Below are 21,743 nucleotides of genomic sequence, written 5' to 3'. Positions count from 1 at the left end.
AACATTCCAAGATCTGAAGTAATGAAAAGATTAGTGTAGTGATTTGCTGCCAGTGAATGCAAGTGATAAGACTCTATATGAAAATGGGCATGGACATCAATGAAAATACAGAGAGTAATGACAGTACTGTTCTCTGGTACAATGGAAGATATTTTCATAAGCACTATAATGGGTGATACTAGAAAAATCAACATCTTTAACCCATCATCACAAGTTTTGTTCTTGCTGCTATAGTATTTAAGAAATGGACTCTTGTGTTAATAGGGTAAGACCTGTAGCATTACAAGCTGCCAGCCATTTTTCTGACTTCAGAATACTCTTCAGGGACCCTGTTTTATTGCTTTCACATTTATATATTTGACAAGAAGAGAAAGCCAGGATATTAAAATGTACTATGACACCTTCTGTCATGCAACAATTGGAGAGAATGTTTGGAAATATTCTTAAATTGACAAACTTTTAAAAAATTATTGCATTTTAATTTTGTTCCATCTTTCACCCACATAACTATATAACAATTGAAGTTAGCTGCTTTTGTTTGATGTTTTTACCTTATTCAGGTGAACCACAACTTTCTCACTACATAGGTGGCTAACATTAATCTTCTGTTGCTTTACTCATTTTGACATTTCTCACTTGGTAATTTTATGTATGCATATCAGACCTAACTGTAGTTATACAAAATACAAACATCAATAAGAGATTTATGTTCTGTGGGTTTGTACGCTTGTTATTTGAATTTTGTGCAAAGCTACTCGAGGGCTATCTGTGCTAGCCGTCCCTAATTTAGCAGTGTAAGACTAGAGGGAAGGCATCTAGTCATCGCCACCCACCACCAACTCTTGGGCTACTCTTTTACCAAAGAATAGTGGGATTGATCATCACATTATAATGTCCACATGGCTGAAAGGGCAAGCATATTTGATGTGACGAGTATTCAAACTTGTGACCCTCGGATTATGAGTCGAGTGCCTTGACCACCCGGCTATGTCAGGCCTTGCTAAGAAATTCTTGCTTAAACTCTTTAACAAAAAATGTTTTGATTAGATGTTACCATGATAAGGTATGTTTTCCTATCTGAGTATCAATGCTCATTGAGATACGTAGCTAAGTTCTTATGGGCACCATTCTTACAACAATTAAATTCTCGCTAGCAGGTGGTTGTATTTCCTAGTGGATTAATAATTATAACACATGCATAACACAATGGCTTACCAGCTACAGACTTGATTACATTCCAAGTGTTCCACAGTATCAAATGCTGAACCATCTAAGCTATGCATCAGTTATGGCATCATCCGTTGATTTATCCAAGAGTTCCAAACAGACTTTTGGTGCAAACAGCTTCAGGAAATAACCCAGTTACAGTTTGTTATTATGTTCTCAACCCCAGAAATCACTGGTTTTGTGCCTGAAAGATAATAACAGTCCTGTAGAGTTGTGTGTTTTACTGTATTTCATTTTCAAATAAAACACATGCTGATCTTGTGTTGTTACGATTGTTGTCGTTGATATACTGCAGGATTTTCCCATTTTGCGAGCTATATCCGAGTGATTATTGTAACTAAAATAATTCTAAATCTGTGTGAAGTTTATTTATTACTCTTAAAAAAGAATTTACAATATATCAAGGATTGTAATTGAAGAATATTATGTGACTTTAAAACTTGTTTCCATTCATGATGATTTCATATAGAAAATAACTCTTAAAAAAATGTATTAAGTTTTGTCATCAACTTTAAATTTAAGATCTGTTTATCCATTTTTCTTTTCTCTCATCTTCTAGTTTCTTTACGAGTGGGTTACTTATGTAAGTGTTGTCAGTACGCTTAGTTTTGTTGTCTTCTTTGCCATTGGACCAGGTAAGTCAAAGTTCCCTTTTAGAATTACTATTACTTTAAACAAAGCACTGAAACTTATATGAGTTTCTATGAGTTATATTTTGGCTGTGGATGTTCATGTAATTTCAAGTGCTTTCAATTAAATTTAAGATACTTTAATAAATTTTGTCTGAAAGTAGCACTCGGAGTGGAGTGAAACTGTATACGTTATGGTATTTAGAAATATTTCTATTGCTGCAAAAAAGTACCCATCATCTCCCTATTTATGTACGCTTATAAAGATATATAATAACTGTGTTACTTTTAATGTCTAAATACATAAAAGCATAGATACAGTAGTTCCTTATTTTAAATAATACAGGGTGGCCCGTAAGTCCCTACCCATCCATATATCTTATGTATCCAGTGTATCTTTGTGGTGTCACCAGTATTCTTGCACTCACGTACCCACGTACTTGTCACAATACACTCTTTTAAGTGTAAATGGACTTACATCGGCCATATTTCTCTGCAAAAAAAGAAACAAATTTATAATACATGCGTAATTGAATATAACATAATAACATATGGATAGGTAGGGACTTACGGGCCACCCTGTACATTAATAGAACTTTCAGACAAGAATAAAACAGAAAAGGTGTTTCACATAAAAGAATGTAAAGCTAGAATACAAGAAGGGTAAAATGTAGCCTGGTGAGAGAGGTATATATACATATAGTAGTAAGAATACCATTCATTAGATTTACTTCTACTCTAAAGTCTCATATATGGAAATAAAAATAAACTGAATATTAAAATCAGATATGAGTATAAAAGTCCAATTTATGGTCTACAGTTACTTTTAATAAAACAGAATTATAAACGTAATATGAGTTACCACAATTAGACCACTAGGCTTAGCAAGTAAAAACTTTGTCTCCTGAAGTTGATATTCTGGTCATCATGTTTGTACAAGTCTTACACGAATAATGTAAGAAAGCCTGAGATGTCTAGGTCTAAAAGATACAACTATATAAAAGAAAAATTGAATTTTCACTTCGAATTTAATAAATGTTGGAAAAACAAAAACTGAGAGACAACAATACTAATAAAAAAGAGTGACACATAATAAACAGATATCCAGAACTGTGATAAAAAGTACAAAGTGGGAAAAATAAAACTATTCTAGTAGGAGAGGTATTCTTAGATTTAAGACCAATACAGCAGTATGAATATACTGCTACCTATCAGATTTAATCATACATGTATACGTACATTGCATCAAAATAATTTTGGAGTCTCACCAAGTCTTTATAGTCCCTGTTTCCATGTCTAATCATGCACCAGTTGATGCTCACTCATTAGTGTAGTGTAGTTTCCACTACAACTCCTTAATTAAAGCTGTCAAGTCTAAAGCACACCCTCCTACTTGTATGCTTTTCATAAGACATATAGTATATGATGACAATGGTTTCTCAGCACTCATTTCAACAGTCTGATCACACAGAAAGTTATAAGCATGAGTTTACTGCTATGTCATTGTGTGGAATAACATACAGGTTTCACTTTCCACCTACTTGAGGTATGTGCAAGTTGAATGCCTATGTCATGTAAAAACTTGTGTACACACAACTTAATTCTCTTAATGATAGAGATTCTTCTTGACGACATTGCGTACTTTTGTCTGGGAAACATGGATGGCTTTTGCCACTGATCTTTATCGCAATGGATTCTTATCTGTTATAACATACTGCACTTTATTTACCATGGTTGGGGTATGACTTGTTGCAGGTTCTTTTCTAGGTGATCCTGGTGCCAAAAAAATAAACCATATTCCTTTGTTTTCCAATGCCATTAAGAACAAAGAAGATTCTCATCCTGGACATTCCAAGTACCTGATCTGAATCCATCTCTGTGATTTTGATGTATGAATATTTAGCATTATAAAAGAATGTTACATACCCATCCCAAAAATGATAAATTTTAAGTAACGTCACACTATCTACAAAATGTCAAACAATATCAAAATATAATTTTAATATATTCTATCATACACTGACTTTATGTCAACTTAGATTGTTGTGTGATTTGCTGATTGGTATATTCAAGGTTCTTTTAATACAATATTACTTGACTTGTTATGTGTGTGTCTCTCTCTACATATATTTTATTTATTTATTGTATTTTATGCAGAATTACATGAGGGCTACCTGTCTTGTATACTTGTAAATAACAATTTGTTTAGAAGACAGGGCAATTTAACAATATTGACAGTGTATAATCATTATAAATATGTTCTAAACTTATTGTGCTGTCATATTAATTGGTTGAAAGCTGAGGTTTAAATCTGACTTTATTTAGCTTACTCTGTGTGTAAGACAAACACTATCACTTTTTAAAGTGTTATTTCAGTGTTTGCTTTATCTAGGTTCCACAAAAGTAAAATATTATTAACTGTGATGAGTTAGTTACTGGGCAAGTTGAGTAAATGAAAAAAACCTCTGCTACTTTCATTTCCATATCTTGTACATGAAAGAGTTTTAGAAGTATTTATTTGTTTAAAAATGTGGAAAAATATAAGCCCTCGGGCTCTGTGTTTTTTATCATTGAAGAATGATATCAGGAGATAAATTACACCATTAATATCTAAGGTCAATGCTACTTAGTTACCTTGTGCTAAACTTCCCCTGCTGTAGGTAGAACTGAAAAGTTAGTGAAATTTGTTAACTTATTAATTGTTTGGCTCGTTATTTGACTAAATTCAACCTCTCAATTATTCTCACATAGTTGGAATAATCAAAATTCTTAATTTTCAAAAACATTGGTTTTGTTTAATTAATTATTTTTTTGTGAGTCAAAACACTAATTAATTAAGTAAAATAACCTTTTTATTAATCAAAAATACTAGTGAGAGATCATATGGGCAACTTCATGATTGGAATAACCAAAAGTGGTCATAATTTTGATTTGTTGATTATTTTCCAAGACACTAATTGATGTAATCTGTGCTCACAAGTAATCAATTAAACAAGTTAATTGCTCAAATAGAAGTAGGCTTATTGCTGTACATTTCCACTTGATATTCAGTGTTATCTTTTTCTATACAGATAACCCTGGAATAATTATGTTTAAACTTTAACAAAGAAAAACTTTTTCTTTTAACTTCCTACCAGTTAATCCACAAATAATTAAGATTAACAAATATTATTTATCTTCTTTCTGATAATTTAAATCTCTTGATATTCAAAAGGTTGTGTTACCTTATTAACTAATTTGTTTTTTTTTTGTTTTTAGACTCAGTTCCTTGAGTAATTACAGCAGAGTTATTTTCCCAAGCTCCCAGGCCTGCAGCCATAAGTTTAGCAGTACTAGTAAACTGGTTTGCCAACTTTCTTGTTGGTTTGGTCTTTCCTTTGATGGTGGTTGTGTCACCTGATTAACCAATGCCTTTCTTTCCTTACAGGCTCAATTCCATGGATGATTACAGCAGAGTTATTTTCCCAAGCTCCCAGGCCTGCAGCCATAAGTTTAGCAGTACTAGTAAACTGGTTTGCCAACTTTCTTGTTGGTTTGGTCTTTCCTTTGATGGTGGTTGTGTCACCTGATTAACCAATGCCTTTCTTTCCTTACAGGCTCAATTCCATGGATGATTACAGCAGAGTTATTTTCCCAAGCTCCCAGGCCTGCAGCCATAAGTTTAGCAGTACTAGTAAACTGGTTTGCCAACTTTCTTGTTGGTTTGGTCTTTCCAATGATGCTGGTAGATTATAACATTTTTCCTTACATTTCTATTTGATTTTGAACATTAATGTCCCTTTCTTGAACTCAAACCCATTTCTCTAACATAATACCTCAGGTATAATCAAGGAACAGAACATATTATGCCATTTTGTTGTTATTTAATAAGTAACATCATAAAGAAACATGAGATTCAAGAGATGTTTACAGTCATTAATTTTAAAAAATTCAGTCATTAAAGTAATACTTTTCTCAGTTGAATGGGTTTAATATGTATTGTGAACGTATAATTTTAAATCAGTTGAAATAAAATAAATGTATCTATGCTTGTCTTTCCCAAATTTAAAAACTTCACCTGAATTTGAAAGTTGGTTTACTACAACTCCAAATGTTATGAATATTTTGATGTTTGTTTTTATAATCTTCAGACAGAAAAGAATGGTTTTCATATTTAAAAGAAGAATACAAATATTCATAGACAACTCCAGTTTTATATTACATGATACTGAGCTCACCCATGTGTTTTATAATGTTTAATTTTATAACTGAACACCTTACTGTAACAACTTAAATACATATGTATGCAAATTATTTAAGCATTTTTGTTTTTTATTTTAACCACTTTTTATATCACAGCGTGGCTTTGAGAACTACACGTTTCTCCCTTTTACGGCACTGCTGGCAATTTTCTGGACGTTCACCTACAAGAAGGTTCCTGAAACCAAGAACAAAACGTTTGAAGAAATTTCGTCTTTGTTCAGGAGAGAAGAAGTGATCAACATTAATGGTATGACCATCCCACGGAAGTCTATACAGTCGGGTGAATTCATATTTGAAGACAAGCCTGTTGAATCGTGTAAGTGAGCATACTGTTGCATAGTAGTTATGTTACTTACGGAATCGGAAAGAAAGATTTCTCAAACTGTGTGAAATACAGGGTTATCATTCAGTTAAATAACTGACTATAGTGAGGGAATAGTGACTGTGAACCACTTTCATGATGTATAAAATCATAGACAATACTAATTGAATTATTAAGTTTATGTTAAATTGACAGTAACTGTTTGTGTTAAACAGTGTTTGAGTTAAAGAAACAAAACAATAAGGACATTCCTCTTATAAAAATAATTGTTGTTCTCCTTCTTAACAAAATAATAAGGACATTCCTCTTATAAAAATAATTGTTGTTCTCCTTCTTAACAAAATAATAAGGACATTCCTCTTATAAAAATAATTGTTGTTCTCATTCTTAACAAAATAATAAGGACATTCCTCTTATAAAAATAATTGTTGTTCTCATTCTTAACAAAATAATAAGGACATTCCTCTTATAAAAATAATTGTTGTTCTCCTTCTTAACAAAATAATCTACATAATGAAAAGTGTGAGAATAAGACCTCAGTGGAATGAATACAACTATTGTTGTACTGATTTTACCTTGACTAATATTATCTTCATTAATCATTGGTTAAATCGGTTCATAGTTTGCTCTTCATGTCTGTTCTGTGCAAGGTTATTTTTAAATCTCAATTTTGACCAAATTAGTGACTGGTGAGTGACAGTACCAGTATAGTGTACAACAAATTAGTAATTGGTGAGTGACAGTACCAGTTTAGCGTACACTAAATTATTCACTGATGAATGACAGTATCAATATAATGTACACCAAATTAGTAACTAGTGAATGACAGTATCAATATAGTGTACACCAAATTAGTAACTAGTGAGTGACAGTATCAATATAATGTACACCAAATTAGTAACTAGTGAATGACAGTACCAGTATAGTGTACACCAAATTAGTAACTAGTGAATGACAGTATCAATATAATGTACACCAAATTAGTAACTAGTAAATGACAGTACCAGTATAGTGTACACCAAATTAGTAACTAGTGAATGACAGTATCAATATAGTGTACACCAAATTAGTAACCAGTGAATGACAGTACCAGTATAGTGTACACCAAATTAGTAATTGGTGAGTGACAGTATCAGTATAGTGTACACTAAATTATTCACTGATGAATGACAGTACCGGTATAGTGTACACCAAAGTATTGGCTGATAAATGACAGTATCAATATAGTGTACACCAAATTAGTAACTAGTGAATGACAGTATTAATATAGTGTACACCAAATTAGTAACTAGTGAATGACAGTATCAATATAGTGTACACCAAATTAGTAACTAGTGAATGACAGTACCAGTATAGTGTACACCAAATTAGTAACTAGTGAATGACAGTATCAATATAGTGTACACCAAATTAGTAACTAGTGAATGACAGTATTAATATAGTGTACACCAAATTAGTAACTAGTGAATGACAGTATCAATATAGTGTACACCAAATTAGTAACTAGTGAATGACAGTACCAGTATAGTGTACACCAAATTAGTAACTAGTGAATGACAGTACCAGTATAGTGTACACCAAATTAGTAACTAGTGAGTGACAGTATCAATATAATGTACACCAAATTAGTAACTAGTAAATGACAGTACCAGTATAGTGTACACCAAATTAGTAACTAGTGAATGACAGTATCAATATAATGTACACCAAATTAGTAACTAGTAAATGACAGTATCAATATAGTGTACACCAAATTAGTAACTAGTGAATGACAGTATCAATATAGTGTACACCAAATTAGTAACTAGTGAATGACAGTATCAATATAGTGTACACCAAATTAGTAACCAGTGAATGACAGTACCAGTATAGTGTACACCAAATTAGTAACTAGTGAATGACAGTATCAATATAGTGTACACCAAATTAGTAACTAGTGAATGACAGTACCAATATACTCTACACTGAATTTTTGACTGATGAATGACAGTACCAATATAGTGTACACCAGATTATTGACTGGTGAATGATAGTACCTGTATAGTGTACACCAAATTAGGGATGGGTGAATAGCAGTACCTGTATAGTGTACACCAAATTAGGGATGGGTGAATAGCAGTACCTGTATAGTGTACACCAAATTATTAACTGAGAATGACAGTACCAATATAGTGTACACCAAATTAGTGACTGGTGAATGACATTACTAGTATAGTGTACACTTTACTTTTTTCGTTTCATTTATTCAATTCTTTTTATTAATTACTTACAATTTAAGCAATGAACACATACAAGTTGCTTTTAGTAATTAATTAAAGTGTAGTTGTCAAGTAATTGGTGGAAATTATCTCTATGGTTATTAAGTGCCAGTTATTGGAAAGATGAATAGCCTTCTTATTGTGGTGAAAACTAATACATACGTTTTTAGATGTTTCTTTATTCCTGACCTCAAAATCTATCTTTGATGAAAGATGTTAGGAGTTTCTAAAAGTCCACCCTTAAGACTTTTAAATGAAGCTTAACAGTTTTTGGTTAATTTATTTTTTATTCTGTTGCACTTATTTTAGTCTTCTATAAGTTGTAATTAATGGTTTCTTTATCAGGTTTTATTCATTACTTTTGCTTTTGCTGTTAGTTTAAGTGTTTTTTTATTATATTAGAAATGATATATGTCCTCTGAGGCTAGATTGATTATACAGTGTTTAAGATAAACAATTTATCTGAGACCTTCTGTTTAAATCTTTTATCTAACCACCTGAAGGCCCTTTACATCAACGTCATCACTGCCAGGTAGATGAACTTCCCATTCGAAACAAGTTTGTGGAGGTTACTCCAAATCACTTAGAGGATCGACTCTAACAAAGAAAATGGTGACCATTGTATGTCAAACGTGGTACAGACACTAGGTTTGCTACAGGTATGTTGTCTAATAAAGAAAAACAAAAACATTTTAATTCATATTTCAACAATATTCATGAATGACATTCTGTATGTCTGATATTATTTATATAAATGACTGTACAAAGTTTTCATGAATATTAAAAGATTTGTTTAACATTTTCAGATATGAGGTACACTTAATACGTGGCTGGTATTGCAACCCGACTTTTATCATATTTGTTTAAAACCATCAGTTACCAGGTGCACCTAACTTGTAGCTGGTAATGTAACACAATTTTGATCAGAATTATGTAATATTTTCATTCACAAGGTACAACTAACATGACTGTTATTGCAACATAGCATTAGTAAGATTTATTTAACACTTTCAATCACAAGGTACAACAAACACATGACTGGTAATGTCACAACTTCAAGTCATAACTGTATAGTAGAGAACATACATTGAATAACTAAGATGACAATTTGATCTTGGCTTTTATCAAACATGGAACATCAATTAGACTGGGACATACGATACTGATGGTATGAGTAGTAAACACAACACACTGGATAAGTTAAAATATTCAGACTTACTTACTTACTAATAGGCATTAGTTGGCACTGCATTTGGTGTGTCTTAGTGGAAGACAATAGGTAAAGAGACAATGCTTCCAAAGTCTACAACACTGTATCCTTCACTCTATATGTATTTATAAATTCAGTGAACTGGATATTCACCTGTTTACAGACTATACATATTGATAAGTGGAAAAGAAACACTCTATGTTGTAACTTACCACTGTTGTACCTTTATCTATAGGTAAAGAAACAATGCTTCCAAAGTCTACAACACTGTATCCTTCACTCTATATGTATTTATAAACTCAGTGAACTGGATATTCACATGTTTACAGACTATACGTATTGATAAGTGAAAAAGAAACACTCTATGTTGTAACTTACATATACTTTACAATTTATATATAAAATATTTATTCTTTTTACATTAACATTCCAAACTAATATACTAATAGATAATTGTTTCCATTACGCTCTGTACACATTTCATTGTTCTTTCATTTTCATCCCTGCTGTTTCATATAAATCTCATCCACTTTTTATATCATGTGCATCAGTTATCTAGCTTTTAATATGTAACTTATGCACATGGAACATGACTTGGATGGGTAATACAGATACATATTAAAAGCTAGATAACTTATGCACATGGAACAAGGGTATATGAGCATAAGTTACCTAGCTTTTAACTGTGTATGTGTATTACCAATCCAGTTCATGTTCCATGTGTATCAGTTATCTGGATTTTAACTATGTATATATATATATCTTTAACTTCCTGTGTGTTAGAATTATCCGTTGTTTGTCCCCATATATGAGTTTCTTACTTCTCTCTCAATAGATGTTTCAAGTTTTGTTGGTCATGTGTGTTTTTGGTCTTCCAGTTTATGTCTATAGTTATGTTTAAGCTAAAGTTGTAAATCACATGTTAACAATATTAGAAACAAATAATCGAAGAAAACATATTTATTTGTTTATATTTTGAAAAGTACAATTAACGTATACAATCTAGTTTAACGGAACTTGTATTTCCTTCTTGATTGAACAGTTGCTAGATTGAAAAACGATCAAACAAGAGGACCACATTATTTCTGAGCTTGTTAAGAAACAAGTGAGAAGTTTAACAAAAAATAATGTGTCTGAGCTGGATAATATTTACTCAAGGGTTTTGAAGGAGATTTGGGGTTGGATATGTGAATTACTTACTACTATTTTCTGTAAGTTTTGGAATAATGAGCCAGTGGCAAGAAATTGGAAGTTGGCTAATGTTAATCCTCTTTCCAAGATAGTAGATAAAAACATCAGTGGTGGAAAAAGTTTGTGACAAGATATATATTTTGTGAATGATTTAACAACAAAGTTCTAAACTTTATTGGACAGTCAGTATGGTTTTACTAGTGGAAGATTTTGCTTTAGTATTCTCTTAAGAGGTTTCTGATGTGTAGATGAGGGTATGAGTTGGAATTTGTTGTTTCTGGAATTCCAAAAAGCATTTGACAAAGTGCCCTATAAAAGGCTTGTTAAAAGATTGTCCCTGTAGTCTTGTTAAAAGATTGTCCCTGTAGTCTTGCTAAAAGATTGTCCCTACTCTTTTGGGACAAAAGATATTTCACAAGATATTTAACAATGTCTTGTTAAAAGATTGTCCCTGTAGTCTTGTTAAAAGATTGTCCCTGTAGTTTTGTTAAAGGATTGTCCCTGTAGTCAGTGCTGGATCAAGATGGACACTTTCTGTTCACGGGCCCTACCTTAAACCAAAGATTAACGTTTAAATAAAATTTTCATGGACCCAAAGTTTTCATTGGCCATTAACTTTTTGTGGGTCCTAGGCACTGTATCTATTGTGCCTAATAAATAATTTGGCCCTGCCTGTAGTTCTAGGTGGTAGGTTCACTCCCTGGATAGGAAACTGACAGGATAGACAAAAGCAGATGATTGTTATGAATAGATTTCCATCAAATTAGATTAATACAAATAAAATTTGTACCTCGTGGCTGTTTTTTTTATTCACAGTAATGGCATAGGTGAAGAAATGATCAATAATTTACTTACATTTGTAAATGATATTACGGAGACTTCTGCTGCTTTACAAAGTGATTTGTATTAATTAGTGAGTTATTTAAATAAATGACAGATTGCTTTTAATTTTATTAAATACAAGGTAATGCATGGAGATTATCATATTCAAATTACAAGTATGTTTTTGGTGGGAATAACCTTAATATTATAAAAGAAAAGGAACTTGGTGTTCAAGTTGATCAGTTCTTTGAGCTGTCTAAGCAATGTGTCAGTAATTGTAGCAAGGCAAACAGGATTTTATGTTGTATTGACATAAATATTAAATTCAAGTCTAAAGAGAGTATAGTTTCATTGTATAGGTCATTGGTTTGGCCACATTTGTACTAATGTGTTCAGTCTTAAGTGCTTTACCTTACAAAAAACATTCAGTTGTCTAAAATGGTTCAGAAGAGGACTACTAAGACAATAGGTGAGATAGAAAGGTGTGCGAACAAGTTGAGACCTCTGATCTTTTGACAAACAAAGAGTTTGAGGTTATTTAATTATTATGTTTAAAATAGTTAAGAGAATTGATTGTGTTGATGTAACCTCTTGTTTCATACTTAGTGGTGAAAATGGTAGGACTATGAAACAAATTTAGGTAGCGTGAGCAGTGTCTTCAATTAAGATAGCTTTACTTTTGTTACAGAGTGGTTGGTCTTTGGAATGAGTGGGATGGCCTAGATGGATCAATAGGTTCCTTGTTGTCCTTATATATTTGTCATTGTTCTCAGTTAGACAGTTTTACTTTTGTAACAGGGTGGATGGCCTAGATGGATCAATAGGTTCCTTGTTGTCCTTATATATTTGTCATTGTTCTCAGTTAGACAGTTTTACTTTTGTAACAGGGTGGATGGCCTAGATGGATCAATAGGTTCCTTGTTGTCCTTATATATTTGTCATTGTTCTCAGTTAGACAGTTTTACTTTTGTAACAGGGTGGATGGCCTAGATGGATCAATAGGTTCCTTGTTGTCCTTATATATTTGTCATTGTTCTCAGTTAGACAGTTTTACTTTTGTAACAGGGTGGATGGCCTAGATGGATCAATAGGTTCCTTGTTGTCCTTATATATTTGTCATTGTTCTCAGTTAGACAGTTTTACTTTTGTAACAGGGTGGATGGCCTATATGGATCAATAGGTTCCTTGTTGTCCTTATATATTTGCCATTGTTCTCAGTTAGACAGTTTTACTTTTGTAACAGGATGGATGGCCTAGATGGATCAATAGGTTTCTTGTTGTCCTTATATATTTGTCATTGTTCTCAGCTAGACAGTTTTACTTTTTTGCAACATGGTGGATGGCCTAGATGGATCAATAGGTTCTTTGTTGTCCTTATATATTTGTCATTGTTCTCAGTTAGACAGTTTTACTTTTGTAACAGGGTGGATAGCCTAGATGGATCAATAGGTTCCTTGTTGTCCTTATATATTTGTCATTGTTCTCAGTTAGACAGTTTTACTTTTGTAACAGGATGGATGGCCTAGATGGATCAATAGGTTCCTTGTTGTCCTTATATATTTGTCATTGTTCTCAGCTAGACAGTTTTACTTTTGTAACAGGGTGGATGGCCTAGATGGATCAATAGGTTCCTTGTTGTCCTTATACATTTGTCATTGTTCTCAGCTAGACAGTTTTACTTTTGTAACAGGGTGGATGGCCTAGATGGATCAATAGGTTCCTTGTTGTTCTTATATATTTGTCATTGTTCTCAGTTAGACAGTTTTACTTTTGTAACAGGGTGGATGGCCTAGATGGATCAATAGGTTCCTTGTTGTCCTTATATATTTGTCATTGTTCTCAGTTAGACAGTTTTACTTTTGTAACAGGGTGGATGGCCTAGATGGATCAATAGGTTCCTTGTTGTCCTTATATATTTGTCATTGTTCTCAGCTAGACAGTTTTACTTTTGTAACAGGGTGGATGGCCTAGATGGATCAATAGGTTCCTTGTTGTCCTTATATATTTGTCATTGTTCTCAGCTAGACAGTTTTACTTTTGTAACAGGGTGGATGGCCTAGATGGATCAATAGGTTCCTTGTTGTCCTTATATTTTTGTCATTGTTCTCAGTTAGACAGTTTTACTTTTGTAACAGGGTGGATGGCCTAGATGGATCAATAGGTTCCTTGTTGTCCTTATATATTTGTCATTGTTCTCAGTTAGACAGTTTTACTTTTGTAACAGGGTGGATGGCCTATATGGATCAATAGGTTCCTTGTTGTCCTTATATATTTGTCATTGTTCTCAGTTAGACAGTTTTACTTTTGTAACAGGATGGATGGCCTTTGGAATAAGTGGGTTAGCCTAGATGGATCAACAAGTCCCTTGTTATCGTAATATATTTGTGTATGTACATTCCCTTTCTTATCTGTTCAGAAGTTGTTCATATGTTGTGTTTATTCAAACAGCAATTTTAAAGTCATTGTATTGAAATGATCTTACTTTTGCAGTAGCTCCTTTATTTTTTTAACCAAAATGTTATCATTTTAAAAGTACAAACAAAATACACTGTAACAGTATGAAAAATGTGCAGACTTGTTGCTTATCATGTTTGGTGGTTTGTTAATAACTTTAACACATGTTACACTATTTATTAAGCTAATAAGGAATATTTACCCATGTTCACAACTTTACTCCTGAAATATTGTATGATTTTTCTGTTGACTTTATGATGCTAGAGCTCTTGGTGATAATTTACAGATAATAAAGTTTATTTGTAATTTTAATACTAGACCAAGGCTGTGGTAAAGGAAATTACTTGTGTCTCAAGAACCAAAAAATAAGTATAGAATTACCAATTTAATATAAAGTTTAAGATTTTCCTTTATTTGATTGTCCACCTAAAAACTAAACTTGTGAAATATTTATAATATGAAGGCATGTTAAGGTCTTTATCCAAAAAAATGATATATATTCCAGAAATGAACTAACCACTATACCTCAAAAAAAAAAAAAATGCAACCCAAAAGTGATGGGAAAAAAAAACAGTGTAAACTGATAACAACAACAAAAACAAATTGTGTAAGTCGAATAACATTTCATAACCCCCAAAATAATGAATAGAATAAATGAAAATTGAGAAAGAGGATTAGTAGAAAACAATATTTCTTACATCAAGAGATACAAAACAGAACTCAGTCATTTCCTTTCACCATTTAAAAAATCTATGTTTTTCTCTTAAAATTAAATTACAAGTTGTTTTATCTCCCTACAAGAAACTAAATAAATAATACATGTATATTGAGAAAAAAAAAAGAAATGTCAAGTTTCTGAATATATAATTCCAATTCTTTTTATCTAAAAAAAATATAAGTTGAAAACTAGCTTTGCCTTGAGTACATGAAAAAATCAACAATCTTTTTTGCTGTTGACTGTTGTGTACCTATTACTAGCCTTTGTAGCAACATTGTTATTAATGTATCCTTTGGAACATAAAGCGTTGTATATGTACACTACTACAGTATGATTTCTTCATGTTCTGTATGATCTAGTGTGTCTTACATTTCTTATCTGTACTTGTATACATCACTAGAAAATTGCATCTATTTGTCTGTGTATCTATGTTTTAGTGTATATGCATTATTTATTTTTATTTACTGGTATTTTCAGCCTCCATCTGGAGCCTTGGCATTAGAAACCTTTGTTCTGCTCTGGTGAGTGTTCACCTATGAAGTGCTCAGAGCAGTGACAGTTAGGTGCACAGTTGTGCTTTCAAGTGGTACAGTATGACGTCACTCTCTGCTGCATTTTAAATCGGACAGATCACTGTTAAACGAACCTCAACAAGTGCATTACTGTAAATCATAGCTCTTTAAAAATGAAAAATAAAATTGTTGTATCAGATCAACATCTTCTGCAAGAGAGGGAGGAAACTTATAGGGTAAAAGAAATACTTGGAAGACAGACTAGTCAGATCCAAGCAACCACGGAATGACAACTAAATGTTGAAACACTTGTGTCAGCTCATTTTCATAACTGTGTCGCTTAACATTATCATGGTCCACATCTTGCCATCAAAACTGTCTGTTCATTCAGATAAAACTTGAAATGTTATTGTAAGGAAGTGGCTCCCATCCATCCATCTGTATTACAGATTTGTTGAAATCAGTTTCTGTGTCAGTTGGATCTTAAAGAAGGTGAACTAATTAAGTGACCTCTGACCTGCCAGGGCAGTCATATGACAAGCTATGCAGCTATCTGTTCTTTATTCAGCAAGTATTAAAACATTATAAGCAACATGTGGTTTGTTCAAGTCTATATATGTACATCCACCATGACGTTCGTGGAACACCAGCCTTTCAAGAGTGCTGCTTTACATGAAATTAAACTTAGGGGGAAAGAAGTTGTTCTGAAATAAGTTGCCTTTATTGATTTCTGTATGTTTTTGTGCTAATACTTACACAACTTTCCCAGCTGCCATCTGTTGAGGTTATCATTGATTACTATTATACCACTTCTGTTAGTCTCAGAGAGCTGTGGGATAAAATAGCTGGAATACTGCTTAGTTACTATCCATAAAATATCCACACTTGTCATTCGCACACACACACACACAAAATTACTATGTGGGATTTAGATTTTGTTTAAGAAGGGCTTCCGAGAAAAAAAAAATCTAACTGTTATGCATTAAAATAGTTTTATTTGGAAAGTTATTGCCAGTTTAAAAAAGGATAATTTTGAAAGTCAGTGTAATGTATAATTGTACATTATGACATAGGAATAATTCTTGAAGTGAAATGTAGTTAAGAATTGTTAGAGATATGTGGTCATAAATGTTGTTGTATCTAAGGTGGCCTCACAATTCCCAAAGTTTTGTTAGGCCTATGTGTTCTTTATGTGCTGCTGCAAAAGAACACAGTTTCTTCTGTAAGGGTGCCTTCTGTTGAACAGATGAAGATTGTGTACTCGGACCACGATAAATTTTATGGACTTTACAGTCCATAAGACCTTTCCTTACACATTTTGGTGCCAAAATATTGTGTGAATGGGGGAAAGTTTTTTTTTTTTTCCTAGATATCTTGTAGATTCTAGGAAATACAAAAATTAGCAATTTGTAAATAAAATGTAAAGTCTGCTCATAAAACTGTCAAACTTTAGTTACTAGTGTATGATGGGTGTGCAACAAGAGAAGTTATTTGGCACACTGTTGCACTCGTGCTTTAATACAAAAATCAAAGCATGAGATGGTGAGACGAAATTCTGCACATTATGAGGTGATTGAATATGGAATATTTCATACACTAAACCTTTCGCCATCTGTTGGCAGTTCCTGGATCAAGGCACTTTTATTATAATAGTTTACTCGTGTGTGTGTGTATGTCTGTGTGTGACATGCCTTTATCATTCATTATTACTGATTTTTGTTTTACAGAGTAATACCCCATTATTGTATTAATGTTGATTGTTATTTAAAATCTTAGCACATGGCGCATTTCATCTCAAGTCTATGATTGTTGAGTTGGGTAAAACAGAAAGGCGTTGGTTAATCTTCTTGGTTCTTAGGTTTCTACACAAAAGTCTAGATATTGGAACTTTCAGATGTAATCCTGCAAATTTCTGTACTTTTTTTTTTTACAGAACTTTCAGGAGTTAAATTAAGTTTGTGTAAAAATTAAAGACAAAATACAGGTTATGTTCAATTTTAACGGACTTACTGGCCTTGAGAAAATTTTGCTCGGATTATTAACAACTTAAGTGATGAGGGAAGTTTGAACAGTTTGGTATTCACTGGTACAGGTTTATTTTGGTTTTCAATTTCAATATGTCTGACGTTCGACTTATATTCGAGTACAATGATATCAAACGTAAAGTGACTGGCGCAGTTTTAACTTAATCAATTAATAATTGTCAAAGCTGAAATATCAATATAGTTTCAGTAATTTTGTTATTAGTTTTAGTATTTTTTTAAGTATCAATACAGTTACTAGGTAAGATTTACAAAGTTATTGTAAGGAAATGCACTTTCACTGCTTCAGTAAGCCATTTTTACATGATTCCCTCTATAGTGGTTTTAACGTACCTGTAAAATATAATATATATATATTATGGCAAGGAGTGCTTTTTTTTGTCGTGTATTATAATTTGACACATACAGAAAATTTAATAAAAGAACTCTTCATTTGGTTTCGGTTTTGTTGAAGTATATAGTAAAGATTAGTTGCGTTTGAAGTTTTGACGCATGGAATATTTTGATTTTATGTTTATATTAATATACTACAGTTTTATTGTTGTTTTTCGGAATAAGTTAAAATTCCTAATAACGCAAAAAAATTGTTTGGAAGGGTCAGATCTAGAGATTATCCCGTTGACACTCTGTCTATGTGGTCATAAAGATGACCATTCAAAACGAATTGATTGTCCTTGAAAGCCGATTTAAAAATCTTCTGTGTTATTACGAACATTGCTGGCTGAATAACTGCGATCCATTTATTGCAAGTTGTCACTCAGTAAAAGTTAGACATTATAACAGCTAACATACATTTGGATTAAATATTCGATCATACGAAGAAGAGAGACCCATGAAAGCATTTGCAGGAAATTATTTATATAGTTGTTAACAAAACACGTTTTTCTCCTCAGGTTTGTGTTGTAATAACTAAAAAAACAAAAGGCAAGCTGTCTGTTCGTATGTATTCTGCAGTCAGTTTAAAAAAATATAAGAATATGTTGAAGTATATATGTGTGTGTATATATTATCACTGTTGAAATGAAAATTTTAAATACAAACCCTTTGGGATAACGTCAGTAGAAATAAGTATTGTAGGACTGTTGAATCGACTCAAAGATGGTTTCTTTTGTTGGATGATAACGTATAAGTGTTAGGAAGCAAAAACTTAGAAGTTAACTTATAGATTTTAATGCTTCATTAATTATCTTCATAATTATTAAAGAGATTCGTTATTATGTAGTGCCATCTATAGTGGTGTTAAAGTAACTGTAAAATATTAAAAAATAAATATTTTAACTGCATTGACACAGGGAAATAGACTGCGGTAAGAAGCTTCCATTTTGTCTTATGTTATAACTTTAGAGATGAAAAATAGGGACTGAAAATTACTGAGAAACAACAAAGCTACCCGAAATATGAAAAATAACTGTATTTCATACATGTGTATATATAAATATATTCGTAAAACGGTAAGATAAAATGTAATGGAGAACTAGAACATAACATTAAGTATCATGTACAAAGTTGGAAAGTTCGCCAGTTATTAATCAATCAGCTATTTGCAAATTTAAGTTATTAAAGAAATGGCGTTAAAGACCTATTTAAAGTTACAACGACAGAAGTATGGCAACAAATACACGTTACTGCTATAAACAGCTATCTGTTTATATCTATCTGTACTATAAGTCGTGTCTTAATAAAACAGTTTGAAGAAAATTGCCATATATTATCCCACAACGTAGTAAAGTCGTCTGTTGTCATATGCAAGTGAAATTTAAGTGAAATTTTAGTTAAAATTTCTTTGTTATAAGAATGTTTATTCCAAATGACTGGTAAACTATTGTTACGACAAAGAAATTCATATGGAAAGTTGTACGAAACAGACGTTTGTTGTTGGTCTTTCTAAGCTATTCCCTTTGGTCTACATTCTCCCGATGTTTTTTTTCATTTAACTTATTTCTGTTCTAATTAAGCACCTGGATGTTTCTACTGGAAATATTTTTAGAAGAAATGTTTAATATATAAATGTGTTACTACCAGTTTTTAAAAAAAAAACAACAACAAAGATTGAAATTAACCAAGAACGTTTCTTAGTATCTTTGTTCCTTTCATCTCAAACTTAATATTTTAACTTTTATTCACTTGTTTTGGCTAGGCAAGCAAGTAAGCCTTCCCAGTGCCACCACATGCTATAATATATTTGTGTTTATAATAAGTTTAGATAGAATCCGATTTACAAAACTGCCCAACCTTGCCATCATTTGTTAATGCAACCAATACATAGCAGTTTCTTCTACAATTGTTGTTTAATATTAGAAATCAAGCGGGCAGTATATTATTTGACTTATTGGTACTAATTACGTTTTACTTTAATATATCAATTTTCCATTTCTGTAATGCAATCCTGTATCTCAATTTTCATATCTTGAATTAGGCCCTTTTAATTAAAATATCTAAGCCTTTTAAACTTTCTTTTTCTTAAACCTGAGGTTAATTATTTTACACTTAGTTTTGCGTGAAACGTGCACATCTTTCCCAGTTCTATAAGAGGCAAGATTTCAGGTTACATACAAATCTAAAGAGATTAGAATGATTAATCCGTAAGCTTAATTACAAATTAGAAGTCTCTTATACAGAAAAGACAAATATATACTTAACGTCATTCAAAAATAAACCAAATATTAATAGGCTAAGTCTGGTTATCTCTTACCTTAAAATATATGGTTTCAGACCAACCCAAAAAATGTATTGCTTGATTGTGTAATTAATTATTAAAATACAATCCATCTTAAACTGCAAACATATGTGTTGACGCCAACATAGACAATATCCGAAGATTAAACGGGTTTTTTTTTCACTTATTAACAGAATGTAATTATATTATTGCTTCTATAACAATAAAACGAACGAGACATAAATATATAATAACTAACTTCTTGTTTGTTCTTTTCTTTAATTTTTAAGAGAGAGATAAAACAGAGAATACATAATTGAACGCTGAGGGTAAGAATGAGAGTAGCTCTGAGTCTACGTTTTGATTAGACGATTGCCCATAACTGTGCTTCAGTGCAGAATGTTTACCAAGTTTTATTCATTGCTATCCTTTCAATTTCATTAATAATGTTATATATGTATTAAAACCTGTAAAGTCGTTTCTTCTTTCATAATTATAATATCGGTCGAGCATACTAACATGAAAATACAGTGTGAGTATGACAAATAGATTGAATTATTTATGAACTTGTCTTTTTGTTTTAAACAAGAAATTATAAAATACTCTTGAGGCACGTGAGAAGAATGACGTTATGCTTGATTTATTGATTAAAAATAAGGCAAAACCACTGTGTATGCTTATTTGTGGCTTTAAAATTAAAATATTTTTAAGTCGGGTGTCTTTTCTCGAGTAAGTGTTTAATACAGCAAAACCTTAATAATTCTTAAACTGATACGATTTGTTTATTCTATAAGTGAAAATACAAATATTCAGAAAGTAAATAATATAATAAAAGTATTATATATAATTTTAAGTTCCTGTGAGAATAAGTGTGTTATTTCAAAAGCAATAAAGCATGTCTTTTTGTTGTTAATTTGACCTAATACTTATTTTCGGTAACTATAAAATAAAACCTTCTCGAACTTTAGCACAAGAATTAGAACCTCTTGTGCAAGTACTATAAAAGAACAAAAGTAAATAAATAAATTTGTGGTTATTAACATAAAACAAAATTTGGCATTTAAAATATATATTACTTCCAGATGTAAGAAATAAAATAATATATACTTGGATTAACCACTGGTTACTTTCAACGTGCGATTAAATTATTCATTGACCATATGTGGTATTATTCAGCATATAATAGTTTCGATATAAGAATAAATAATAACAGCTAGAATTTATTTATTGAAATACCAAGTGATTAAAATAATCCTATTTTAAATGAACGTCGTTTTCATTCAAATATGTAAGATATAGCCAACGTCTAGATTAGACAGTATTTGTGCATTTCATAAATAAACATTTATTTCAAAAAAATGGTGATTTTCGGAGTTCATGCTGTATTTTCGATCAAATTTCTAAACTAAAATATGCAATGATTCATTCTCGAGCAACCTGATAAAAATAATAATTACATT

The 21,743-nt window shown here is 31.7% G+C and overlaps 1 protein-coding gene across 2 annotated transcripts; it reads left to right on the top strand.

Moving 5' to 3' along the window:
- Positions 1-1,785: 1,785 nt before the first annotated feature.
- On the top strand, positions 1,786-17,075 carry LOC143248422 (glucose transporter type 1-like). Of its 2 annotated transcripts, XM_076496770.1 has the most exons (5): positions 1,786-1,862; positions 5,284-5,580; positions 6,195-6,414; positions 9,182-9,337; positions 15,551-17,075. In XM_076496770.1, the coding sequence occupies exons 2-4, from the start codon at positions 5,467-5,469 to the stop codon at positions 9,277-9,279; spliced, it is 432 nt and encodes a 143-aa protein (XP_076352885.1). In that variant the 5' UTR covers positions 1,786-1,862; positions 5,284-5,466; the 3' UTR covers positions 9,280-9,337; positions 15,551-17,075. The 2 variants fall into 2 exon arrangements, with proteins under 2 accessions (XP_076352885.1, XP_076352884.1); XM_076496769.1 differs by lacking the exon at positions 1,786-1,862 and having other exon boundaries at positions 4,739-5,580.
- The last annotated feature ends 4,668 nt before the right edge of the window (positions 17,076-21,743 follow it).

This window comes from Tachypleus tridentatus, chromosome 4 (genome assembly GCF_004210375.1).
Source record: "Tachypleus tridentatus isolate NWPU-2018 chromosome 4, ASM421037v1, whole genome shotgun sequence".
Taxonomy (NCBI): domain Eukaryota; kingdom Metazoa; phylum Arthropoda; class Merostomata; order Xiphosura; family Limulidae; genus Tachypleus; species Tachypleus tridentatus.
Note: the sequence above shows the minus strand (reverse complement) of the source record. Positions and strands in the feature narration are given on the sequence as shown.

What these genes read in the sequence shown, in the direction of transcription:
- LOC143248422 (XM_076496770.1), top strand. Translation starts at nt 5,467, where the DNA reads ATGATTACAGCAGAGTTATTTTCCCAAGCTCCCAGGCCTGCAGCCATA. An exon ending in TGGTCTTTCCAATGATGCTG is followed by an intron (nt 5,581 to 6,194) that starts GTAGATTATAAC and finishes TTTATATCACAG; the next exon opens with CGTGGCTTTGAGAACTACAC. An exon ending in AGACAAGCCTGTTGAATCGT is followed by an intron (nt 6,415 to 9,181) that starts GTAAGTGAGCAT and finishes AACCACCTGAAG; the next exon opens with GCCCTTTACATCAACGTCAT.